General features: G+C 34.0%; 1 protein-coding gene across 1 annotated transcript; it reads left to right on the forward strand.

Moving 5' to 3' along the window:
• The first annotated feature begins 2,133 nt into the window (after positions 1-2,133).
• On the forward strand, positions 2,134-6,171 carry LOC133795791 (protein EXPORTIN 1A-like). Its single transcript, XM_062233252.1, has 11 exons — positions 2,134-2,142; positions 2,440-2,537; positions 2,779-2,887; positions 3,014-3,079; positions 3,278-3,389; positions 3,479-3,537; positions 3,653-3,724; positions 4,322-4,361; positions 4,668-4,726; positions 5,088-5,151; positions 6,110-6,171. The coding sequence occupies exons 1-11, from the start codon at positions 2,134-2,136 to the stop codon at positions 6,169-6,171; spliced, it is 750 nt and encodes a 249-aa protein (XP_062089236.1).
• Positions 6,172-13,094: the final 6,923 nt, after the last annotated feature.

A 13,094-nucleotide genomic window follows, 5' to 3' on the forward strand; every position in this document is an offset into this window, starting at 1 on the left:
TTATTTATGCTATGGGTAAATAATAAGAAATAGGCGGCAACTGAAATAATAGGCGCCAATTAAAATACACGCGTGTTTTTTTGGTTTTATTATCTAACCCAACCTTTCTCATCCCGTCTCTCTCACTTCTCAATCCCTAGCTCTATTCTCAGTCTCTCATTCCCTCTCTCACTTCTCAACTCTATTCTCAGTCAACTCTATCTCCTTCACTTCTCTATCTCCTTCACATCTAACCTCTTGGATCTGTCTTCAAGTTTTACCATTTCTCATGTAGGTGGCTGGCGCAAGAGGCTGGACAACGACGGAAACGGGGCTCAACGGTGCATGGGCTCGACGGTATTTCTCTCTCTCCTTGATTTTGACGGTTATGCTCTTATTTTTAGTGGATTTACTAGCTTTCACCCATTACCTCTGTTTTTTTGCCTCTCTCTTTCCATCCATCACGGGAGTTGCTGGAGCACTCTTTCCATTTCATTGAGTCACTGGAGCACGCTGGTTCGAGTCATGCCAATACGAGTCACGGTGCTCTATCTCCCTCACGCGAGTCATGGTGGTATCTTCCCTACTGGAAGCAAGAACCTAGGCAAGAACATCTCTGTGAGGTAGTATGCTTGACCTGGTCTATTTTGCAGATCTGCTTTGGATTCGGTAGTATGCCTATTGTTGTTAGCTAGTTTAAGGATTCGGCTAAGATATAAATAGTTATTTTGGGTTTTTATTAGTAGTTTTTTGAGTAAATTAATGACGGCTCTTTTGGAAGAAGCAAAATATCATTTGATAAGTTATTAATCTGCCTTTTTTTTAATCATTGACTGAATATCAAGATTTTGATTTAACAGTGATTAGTTTTGCCTTTTGATTAAGTGACTGTTTATTTTTTCTTCCATTCGTGTGATATTCTTATGAGTGCTCCAATCTTAAAGTCTTTATGAATAACCTTAGTAGTGGTAGATTTAATAGGTTACGCTTCTCTCAAGTGCTCATATATCTTTTCGTTTGTTCAATTTTCAGTTTAATGTGAATAAATCATTTGAATATGAATATAGACACACACATATATACATTCTTTGTGTTTGTAGTATAGTAATATATATTGTTTTTTTTAAGTGATGAAGGTGATTGAGCCTACTCCGTGAGGAAGAGGGGCTGATTTTATTTTTTTTTAAGTGAGGGGCTACTTTGATCTTAGCATGAAATTTGAATATGACATTGATTTTTGATGGTCTATGTTTTGTGTTGGTGGTGCTACTGTTTTGTGTTCTCATTAACAGTTGCAAAACATTTTTTTTATTAATCCAGACTTATTTTTTAGTCTCTGTTACAGGTTATTACTCTTGAGGATGTAATAAAGGGAATGAAGGTATAAAATTGCTTGAACTCTTATTTATTATGGCAACTTTCCTTAACCAAATTGCTATGGTCTATTATTGTTTCAGATCATGAGGGAGACTTTGATATATTTGTCACATCTTGATCACGAGGACACAGAAAAGCTGGTATGGGTTTATGGAAATAAAAGTAGTAAATGTATTGAAATAGTTTTCATGTTTTCTATTTGTACCGAAGTTAGTACAAGCTTGTGTTAGCTATAGTTTTTATTTATATTTATGTCTAATAATATTTCTGTTATGATGCGACCTATTTTGAGTGGAAATTTCTTTCAAGTCATGTGGCTGCAGCTTGGGGGCTGCTAATAGTGAATAGTTTGAGGAAAAATATGAGTGGGGAATTTCTTTTATTGGCCATTCAATTGAAATTATTTTCTGCATGTATAATTATAATGGAACACCTTGTTTCTATCTTGTCAAATAGTTGCAGAGAAAATGTGTCATTTGATTGTGTTATATATTATTTTCATTATAAATTCTATCTTATGCTGTCTATTCTTCTTGTATGATGCAGATGCTAAAGAAGCTAAGCAAACAATTAAGTGGCGAGGATTGGAATTGGAACAACTTAAACACATTATGTTGGGCAATAGGGTCTATATCTGGTTTGATGATGGAAGAACATGTACATTTTTAACTTTCTCTATAAATGTTATTTCTACTCATTTTCTATTTGTGATAATAGTTTACTTGGCATTTCTGTTTTGACTACAAAAAAATGCTTATTCTGATCTAAGATAGTCACATGGTCAGTGTAAGCTTGTACTTTATTTCCTTGTAAATGTTATTTACACCACATATCGTTATGAGTTTGTGAGGGAAAATATCCATGCATCTGTCATGTGGTATTAGGGATCTTGATGTAGAACCCAGAGATCACTTTTACATGCCCCTCTCATTTGGGAAAATATGAGAGTTTATTTATTTATTTATTTAAATGTTATACCTGTTTCTTGAAAATGTGTTTGCATCATCAAATGCATAAGAAATATTCATGTTCTGGAGGTCAATGTATTCCCTTCATATTTTTTATGTTGGTTTGCTTTGGCAGGAGAACATATATTTGGTTATGGTCATTCGTGACTTGCTGAATTTATGCGAAATCACAAAAGGGAAGGATAACAAAGCTGTCATCGCAAGTAACATTATGTAAGAATTCATGATTGAATGATTGATTATCTATCTTGAGTTGAGGTGGAATGCATATAGATATAGCCTGCCAGGCCATAACACCTCATTCCATCCAGATTGTTTGGTCATTTGTAGAAACCATGAATTTTAGCCACTTGATTTTAATTGAGTAACTTTGAGAACTATGAGAAACTTGGTTGGAGGTATACAACTAGTACTTTTTTGAAATCTTGTACATAATCCTCCTCTCTTTCTGCAGGTATGTTGTTGGACAGTACCCGAGGTTTCTAAGAGCTCACTCGAAGTTCCTAAAAACTGTTGTGAACAAATTATTTGAGTTCATGCATGAGACACATCCTGGTGTTCAGGTATTTGTTCTGTTGTGGTTTTCTTGGTTAGGTTTAAGGCTTAAAAGTTACTGAGAAATTTTGTCTTTTAAATTGAATGGTTTGTCTACATAAGTGTTGCTAAAGCTTTGTGTTCATGTGTTTCAGGATATGGCCTGTGACACATTCTTGAAGATTGTTCAGAAGTGCAAACGGAAATTTGTAATTGTTCAGGTAACAATTACTTTGAGAAACTCACATTTTTTATTTGAATTCCGGTTGTTCATAGTTGTCAATATTTTTCTCTAGGTTTAGTTATATTTGCAACTAAGTAAAGGGTGATATTAACTTGCTTTCACAATTAAGGGAAACTGGAGTGGATTATTTTGTTAACTCCTATTTATTCAGTACTTTGCTCCTTTTTATTTGCAGGTTGGAGAAAATGAACCATTTATAAGTGAACTTTTAACAGGGCTTCCAACCACTGTTGCAGATCTTGAGCCTCATCAGATTCATTCATTCTATGAATCGATAGGACTTTTTAGTTGGACCTATTTACTTTGTTATACATAAAACGGTCATACACATTTAAAGTAGGTGGTTTGTTTCAGGTTGGTCTTATGATTCATGTAGAATCTGATCCTCAGAAGAGGGATGAGTTTCTACAGAGATTGATGGAGCTTCCTAACCAGGTCATTTAAATTTTATTTACTTTTCTTGGTCATCTCCATTTATGTTTTTGTTAGATAAAAAATAGATCACATATGCTATATACTGAATTCCTTGTGCTATTACTTTGTAATGCAGAAATGGGCTGAAATTATAGGACAAGCACGCTTAAGCGTTGATTTCGTCAAGGATCAAGATGTGATAAGGACGGTATTGAATATTGTGTGTATAGATTCTTGGCTCCTGCTTCACTTTTGTGATGTATGTGGAGCATTGGTGTGAGGAGAATTTCAGGAGCCTAACACTGGGCAGCCCAGATTTTTCTGACATTGAAATGGTTAGTCGCTAAAAAAATACTATGTCATATACCTTTTTTTTATTGAGTTTCAGATGATCTCCAGAATATATTGTTTACAAATTGGTGCAACATAATTTGTTTTTTTTTTTTTTAAACAAATCTACCTGTATTATTACTTAAGAAAAATACAAGTAAAGAAGGAAAACTCCATCAAAACAGACCAAAACAGAAATAAAAGACAGGGAATCTGGCTTTTATTTTATGTTTGTGTATTTATGTATATATGTTTAACTTTACCTATTCTCTGGTTTGATACCATCTCTCTAATCTGTATTATTTGGTCTTTTTGCTTCAGTTACCTCAACATATTGAGATACAATAATAGGGTACTCTTCCTTGTTGTTACATGTTTCTTAATTACAGTTAGTGAGGAAAACCATTCACATAATATATGATGAACTATATGTTTCTCTTTTCTGTTTTTGACGCTTTAACATTGCATTTCTTAGTGGCCCTTCAACTTTGTTGCATTTCTGCTTTTGAGCATTTGTATCTTTCATTTCATATGAACATGCTTGTTTTGGTAAAAAAAAAACTTTGTTTGAATGTTTAGACATATACCTGTCCCTCTCATATTAGTTATGCTTTTAATTTGTCTCATTCTTGGTTGATGAATACTTAATTCCTACTTTTTGCACTTTTTATTTATAACTTTGGCCACTATATTATGACTTAGAAACACTTAGTTAGCTTTGATTTCTATCTTTTGCATGGTTGTTGAAGTAAGTACATCTGTGATGCTGAAAGTTTTCTTAATGTTTTTTAGGATGACATTGTTCTTAATTCTTTGTGCAGGCATGCACTTAGACTCTGATCTAGTGATCTTAAGCTTGAAGGCAATTGGAAAACTCAAGGTGAAATATTTTCATACAAGTATGCTTCATTTATAATCATGAAATTATTTTATGTATATGGTTTATCTACTCTCAGCATTTGAAGAAATGACCTTTATTCAATTAAGAAATTGAGTGACTTCATATTATTTTCATTCGCTGCCTACATATATTTATAACTCTCATATGAGTATGGTATTATTAGCTCATTACAAATGGTTGGTGGTGAATTTTTCAGCTCACTTCCATTGATACCATGTACTGTTATTTTTTAAAGTAAAGTCATGGGAGATACTGATATGCCTACTACTTTGACAGGTTCTTTGTTTATTTTGTATACTCTCTCTTATTCATGTTTATTCTGTTTTTCCCCCTTTTGTAGCAACCAAGTGGGAAACTAGTTCTAAATCCTGGGCCATCTGCAGAGAGAATAGAGAGACCTTCACGTTTGTTCTTTTTTTTTCTTGGAAACATCCACCCTCTTTGCCCTAGTGGACATTGTTTGCACATGTTTAGAAACTCTATTATGTGGTCAGGGAATTTTTGAGCCTTTTTCTCCTCATTTAATGTTGAAGTTAAACTAATTGCTCATTGTTTTATATTGGAAGTTAAACTGTACCGAGCCTTTTACATATTTTATTTATATTCAAGAACCTTGAAAAGATATGTAAAACAGATATATCCTTTGTATTGAAATGAATGGTCTAGACTATATAGAGGAAATTCGCTAGATGGGGTCTAGTGAGGCATAGTCCTTGTGCAATCACATGATACAATTGCAATTAGATGTGTTAGGCATGTCCCATATCTACAGATCTGTTTGTTCAAATAGATTTGAATGATTAATCTTAAAGAAATTTTATTTGCTTAATTGGTTGACCATTAGACTTGTTCAACACAGCTGCAGGCCATCTTTTTCATGATTTTTGTTGAAGTATCTAATTTGCTATATGGTTTGAGCAATTCTTATAAAAATAAGCATAAACATATCTGGAGACAAATCGAACATTACAAGAAGCACAACATCAATATTTTTAGGTCATGTTTGGAATGTGAAATTGGATTGGATTAAAAAATATAAGGTAAAAAACATAAAAGAATGAATAAAATAATCATTTCTGAATGATAAATTAGAAGGAAACAAGTTGGGTATAAAGTTGTAATTTTTTTTTCTTATCATTGAAATATATGAAGACGGGGATTAGATAGATTGAAATGATCTCAAGATCTTACTTTGTACATTTGATTTCTTGTTATTTTCTATTATTGGGTATATATTAATGTATTCATTATTGATGAGATTTAAGTGTTGATCATATGTAATTATTCCATTCAACTGATACAATGTAAACCATGTCCAACCACTGCTTAACTGGCCTTTTCTTTTTATTTGCTCATAAGCAGTTGCTTCAACTAAATTGGGAAAGATATTGAACTCCTATGCCATATTGGCCATGAAAATGTAAAGACTGTTAAGAATTAGAATAGCTCCTTAAGCTCTTAGCCATTTGAACTCCTTAAGCGATTTAGCCATTTGAACTCCTTAAGCGATTTTCACCTTCTTTACTAATTTTGACCTCATTACTGACTAGTTCAGAAGAGAATTTGGGTTTACTTTTACACTAATGAACATGACTATTTCATATATATTTCATATCTTGCAAAGCTGCTTTGTTATGGTTTATACTGTACATATTTTTGTTTAATCTAACATTACTTACTTAAGTAGTGTTGGGTTTCATTGCTTTTTGCTTTTCATATATGTTTCATTGCAGAGTTAAATTGTTTGACAATAAGAAGAGATTAACAGTTGTAGGCTTTAAAAAATTTCAGAGCAACATCATGAGGAGGTTTGCCTTGGAAACCTGAGGAGATTTCAATTTAGAGAGCTTCAGATGGCAACAAACAACTTCAGCAGCAAGTACTTGGTTGGATGATGAATTGAAGGATGGAGCAAGTTTCATGCATGATTTACTTTTGTGTATCTTGTAATGTTTCTGTTTTTCATTTTTAAAGTAAAAAATGTTGAAGATTATAAAACTTTATTATGTTATGCTTTCAAATTTAAGTTAGAACTAAGATCTCATGAAGTAGACATATTCATGGTTTGAATTAGTTATTGTTTAATGTAATACTTGTGGTTTATCAATCTATTGAGAATTACATTTTATGATTAATTTTGATTTTTTTTTTTTATCAAAATACAATAATGAAAATCTTTTAATTAAAAAAAAACCTTGTAAGTATAACTTATCAAAATAAAATTTAAAATATATTATCCACACTAAAGTAACAAAATTTTATTACTAGACTTTTAATATGTTATGATTTACAAATATATTATAAGCATAACAAATTGTTATGATTTATATAATATAACAAACTAAAAATGCAATCAAAATAATCAAATGTAACAGTGGAAAAGTGTTATGCATAAAGTATAAGATTAAACTCCAAATTTATAATCAAATACTCTAACTAAATGTTATTATTTGAATATTATAGCAACTAAAAATGTGTTATTGAATAGTTTAAGATAACATCGAACATAACATTCGAATACTGTTATAGAAAAGACAGGACTTTTAATAACAGGGGCTATGTTAGCATTTTCAGAAGCGTTATCAATACTCCCGATTAGCAATTTTTAAGTGTTATGAATACTGTTTTTTCTTGTAGTGATATAATGAGTTCGCACCACAATATTCAAATCCATAAATTGGAGATCTCATCAATGCATTGAATGTCAGCAATCTCCAACTTCAACAGATGTCACAGTCTGCTTATGGGCCTTTCCCTCAACAACCTCATACAGGAATGTTACAAGATCAAGAACCACCAATTTTAGATATGTTGAAAACTTTGGTGGCTTCAAATATACATACCCAAGTAATTTATCAGAATACTCAAGAGTCCCTCAAGAATTTGGCAAGTACTATGGGGAAAATTGCTACATCATTCAGTAATCTTTATGTTGAGAATTTTGGAGAATTACCCATAGAACTGGAGAGTAATTTAATAAAGAATGATGGCACCCTAACTCTCCAAAGTGGTACACAACTTGACACACCACCTCACCCAGACACAATATTTGATCTAATTCCAAATCAATAAGTAAACAATTCAACCCCAGAAGCATCCTCTCCATTGGAGGTAGAACCTTCCACTTCAATTGGTCCATCATCGAAGAAAAGGCTACAAAAATCAATAGTCAGAACTTATATCCATATTCCTCCTTTTCCTAGAAAATTAAAAAATCTAAGAATGAGGAGGAATATAAGGAGATCCTTAAAATCAATATTTTTCTTCTTAAGGAGTTGTTCACAAATAAAAGGAAACTTAAGGGTGATAAAAAGATAAGTGTGTGGGAAATGTCTCTATTGTTCTTCAAAGGAATTTACCACCCAAGTGTCAGGATCCTGAGACGTTTACAATTCCATGCATCATCGGTAAAACCAGGTTTCATCATTGTATGATAGATTTAGGAGCACCTACTAATGTTATGTCTTATTCTATTTTTTCTTCTTTTAAGTCTAGGGTTATTAAAAGAAACTAGTGTTATTATTCTATTGGCTAATCCAACCAATGCTTATCCCTTAAGGTTAGTTGAAGATGTTTTGTTGCAGGTTCAATTTGGGAGGTCAATCCTACTAATTACGAGTACAAAGCTAGATGTCAAAGTATGGGCACTTACATTAGAAGTTGATGGTGAAGTTATGAAATCCAATGTGTTGAATTCTATTGATAAGTGCAAGAGGACAAATGTTGTGTTAAATGGCCCACCATAACAATCATGACCACATCATTCAGTCGATCTAACAACGTTAGAAAAAGCATTTGCAAGAGTTTTCCTTACCCTTTACTTTTTATTTTGCATTGCTTTTTATTTATTTATGTATTGAGGAAAATGGTTAAATTAAATGTGGAGGAAGGGAAAATTGTCTGTTTTGTTTTTGTTTTTGTTTTTCCTATTTGTTATTTTTTTAGTTGTTATTTGTTGTAACGACCCAAAATTACTAATAAGGCTTAAGGGCCTTAATTAGTGTGTCGGGAGGGCATAATTAGTATTTATGTGAATTAATGATAAAATTCATGATTATGTGGCATGCTTGATTTTATGATTATGTGAAAATGATTAAATGCATGTTTATGAGTATTAAATATGCATGTGGGCCCTATTTAGCTTGTAAGGGCATATTTGTAATTTTGGCCCGTTGAGGGCATAAAAGTAATTATGTGTGATAAATTGTTGAGACCACATTATTATGTGGATATATTTGCAAAATATGGCTCGAGACGATCCTAGCAAGCGGATCGGCGAAATAGTCACAGCGGGGATTAATACCTAGCTCAAGGGAGCCTAGGGGTATTTTTGGGAATTTAGGGAATTTATTGGGAACTATTAGGTGTGGATAAATAACTGGATGATGAGATTAGATGATAAATATTAGGAACACTTGAGGAATTAGTGGGAACCGGGAGTAAAATGACCAATTTACCCTCAAAGCAATTACGGAACTAAGTCTTGCGAGGGAGGGCAAAATGGTATTTCACCTAGGTACTAAAGGATATACTTAGAATTACTTAGGGATAAAACAAAAGGAATTAGAACTTGCTGTTCATTTCCTTTCTCTTTATCGATTTCTTCCTTTCCTCTCTCTCTATCCTTGGTGTTTTGAAGTAAGGGAAAAAGGGCAGTGGTACTTAGGCATTTAACTGTGATTTTGGGAGCAAAATTGAAGGGAAGGCTTGAAGAGTTAAAGCTAAGCAACCAGAAAACCCAGCTGGGAATTCGGCTCCAATTAGAGGTAAGAACCCTAGTTTTGATCTTTGTATTTTTGCTGGGTTGTTGAGTAGAGTTCTGAGAATTCAAGTGGTGAATTATTGATGAGGTTTTTAATGTTTAAAATAAGTAGTTCAAGTTGAATATGAACCTCTGGAATTTCTGAGTTCTTACTCTATCTTTAAGGTGTTTTGGGGATTGATTGAAGGTTTTGGGAAACACTTGGTTAGGTTTTGTTGCCTATGATGAGTAAATTCTAAGGTTAATTTTAATTTTGAATGATGATTGGAGTGAGCTTTTGGAGCTTTGGCTCAGGAAAGTTCGAAGGGAGAAACCCAGAAATTTCCATTTCTGGTGCAAGCGCTGTAGCGCTAGGTTGGGAGCGCTAGGCTGCGTTTCTGGGGGGCTTTGGTTCCTGTTTGTAGTGTTGTTGCACCCTATAGGTAGCGCTACCTTGCCTCCAGAACGTGGTTTTTAGGTACTTTTTAGGGTTTTTCTTGGGGGCTCGGAAGGACGGTTTCACCACTTCGTTTGGTGGAATTAGAGGTCTTGAGAGCATGAGTTTGGTCGGAGCAAAGGATCGTGCTCGGAACCATTTTCGTATTCTCCGCTTAGAATTTAAAGGTAAGAAAACTACACCATTTTATGTGGATAAGTTGGGACTAAGAGTTCCCTATATTTGTATGCAATATTGTATGGTGGTATTATGCCATGTGAGTATGAAATAAACGGCCTAAGAGTGTCGGAATTAATATTGGCGCACAAGGACACGGCTCGACCACTGGTAGATAAGGTTAATTAAATAATCACTAAGCTTGGCCGAAGCGAGCCAAAGTTAGTTGGTTGAACACTGGGCTCATCCTAAGTGAGCCAAAGACAGTGACTTGAACCGAGGGTGCAGCCTAAGGGCGTCGACCCTGTATATTGTATGATATGTTTACTGTGGTTAATTAGATGAATATGACATGTTGAATACTTGGATAATAGATTGTTGATTTGTCAATTGTTATCACTGATTATGTGAATGCTATGGACTGCTGAGTGTTTGGTGATGTTTTATGAATTATTGAATATCGTTATTTGTTATGCTATGATTTTATGGTTTTCTTGCTGGGCCTCAGCTCACGGATGCTATGTGGTGTAGGTAAAGGCAAAGGTATGATGGATCAATCATGAGTTGGAGAGCTCTAGGGGCGAGGTGTACATTGTCAACTACTCGGCCGCCATGGTCGAGGGATTGTACAGGGACGGAAACCTAAAATGTGTATTTTTCCATTAGAGTAGCCTCAATTGTTCATAACTTTTGGAAATTTTATATATATGTTCTTTAAACCCTGTTTTTGGGATCCCATGTACTAAATGTTTATTTTAATGAAAATTATCCGCTTATGACCAAAATCTTTTAAGCCTAACTTGTTTATGATTTTAGGATCACATTTTCATTTAAATGACTTGATAAGCAAGTCCTGCATTATTTTAAACACACAGTGTAACAGTCTTGGTTATCCAGGGCATTACATTTGTGATTTTGTTTTTAGTTGTTTTTAGTGTTGTTTTTAGGTTGTCATAAGCATGGTTGTGTTGAAAGTTGTATGTCAATGATAAAACTTTTGACTGAGATGAGAATATGTCTAAGAACTTGATGAATTCTACATGAATTGCGTGCTTAACTCTTGTGTGGTTGTTACTTAGGCTTGATTTTTGACTTTTAAACATAATGTGTACAATTAGATATACCTTTTCACTATTATTTAGAGATAGTTATGCATGCTATTATCTATTTATATATAGTCTCAACCACTCTAGAAATCATTGATTAATTGTTTGAGGCGAAATCATAAGTACACATGATTAGGAAGATGATTAAGGCACATTCGTTGGATCGTTTGAGCATATCTAGCCTACCTATGATATCTAATTCCCTAGTATCCCATTTTTGAGCTATAATGACTAATATTTTTATTCTATGAATCCAACTTCTAAACCTTTATAGCTTGAAATTTTTATCTCTTCTCGTGACCCATCACACCGTGGTTTTATATGAATGTTTGATTTTGTGGGATGAGTTTTGTATGGTAAGAAGGGGAAGTTGTTTTGGTTTGTTGGAATATAATGTGAAAGTATATGTTCTATTATTTCTCCCAATGAGTTGAATTGAAAAAAAAACACAGAAAAAAATTGCACTTAAAAAAATAAGAAAAAAAAGGTTGCAAAAGTATAAGTGTGAGAGAAATAGTACGATCAATGTGAAAAGAAAAAACAAAGGAAAGTTATGTATTTTCTTGAATCTTATGAGAAACTTGTGGGAAGATCTGTATAATAGGAAAAAAAAATATAGGCTATGGTGTGATTTAAGCTTAAATATTCTTTTTTCATCTACCTTTAACCTTAGTCTTACATTACAAGCTTTTAAAGTCCTTTTGATTCTTGATTATGTGTGTTTATATTAGTGGAGAATAATTGGCTAATGTCTATGGAGTGGATGCTTTTCATGATAAATGTTTTCTATATAAGAGACTTTGAAACATATTTTGGCATGTATAAATTGATTCGGGTGCATTTGATTTGGAAAATTTGATTGTGCTAAGAGATCAAGTTTAAGTGGTGATGGGAATTGAGTTGAAATTATGAGGAATGTGGAATTTGGAATTTCCTTATGATGTATTTTTTTGATCAATTTTCGAGACAACTCACGGTTTTGACAAAACTATTCCTTATTGTTATCCATATTTTCCACCTTGGACACATGGCACGACCAAACGGGTTCCATGGGCTCTCGAGAGAGGCCTGGGCCCAACTAGGGCCCAACGAACAATGAGCAACCAAACCCTATCGGCCCGGAACATGCCAAGCCCAATAACTAGCGAGTAGCACGAGCATAGTAAGAGGGCTAGAAATGAGATGTACGCCTGAACCACCTTCTCGAGCGCACCCAATCTCTATCCTCCGGGATTTAGATTATGGTGGTGGGCGGTCCATTCCAGGATATGGATCCCATCGAGTGGGATCCAGGTGAAGACCCCAGGTCCATCCCCAACATTCTAATTCACCATTAGGATTTCCTTCGGTCGGTTATCGCTAGCTGATGTCCATCTTGGTAGAAGAACCCAGGCCTGAGTAAATGACCCCGAGCGTGGGTTACAAACCCGGACCATACGTCTGGGGAGAACAAGACTAGTTCTTTGTACATCATGGAGCATATAATTATATATTCAAGAGCCAGGCTCTATCAGAATCTCATGCTCCCTAATACAATGTGCAGGTAAAGCATTTACATTCTATTTAAGCAGTTAAGCACAAAACTACAGAAATAGTTACCATTCCTTGAGTGAAGCTATCTTCAGTGACGAGTGTGCATGCCCAACTTGTCTTCAGGAACCATAAACCTTGGCTCGCTCTGATACCAAGTTGTAACACCCTAACTCCAGGGACCGTTACGGTGGGTCTTGTAAACAGTGCTAAACTCGTTAATCGAGTCATTTGGCCAAAATCGTGTAACTAAGTATGATTAGCGGTTTAGGGATTAAAATTTTTGTTTAATATATAATGTTTCATTAGAACGTTAAATATATACATTGGGATCCCAAAATATAATTTCAGAGTCTA

Source organism: Humulus lupulus, chromosome 8 (genome assembly GCF_963169125.1).
Source record: "Humulus lupulus chromosome 8, drHumLupu1.1, whole genome shotgun sequence".
Taxonomy (NCBI): domain Eukaryota; kingdom Viridiplantae; phylum Streptophyta; class Magnoliopsida; order Rosales; family Cannabaceae; genus Humulus; species Humulus lupulus.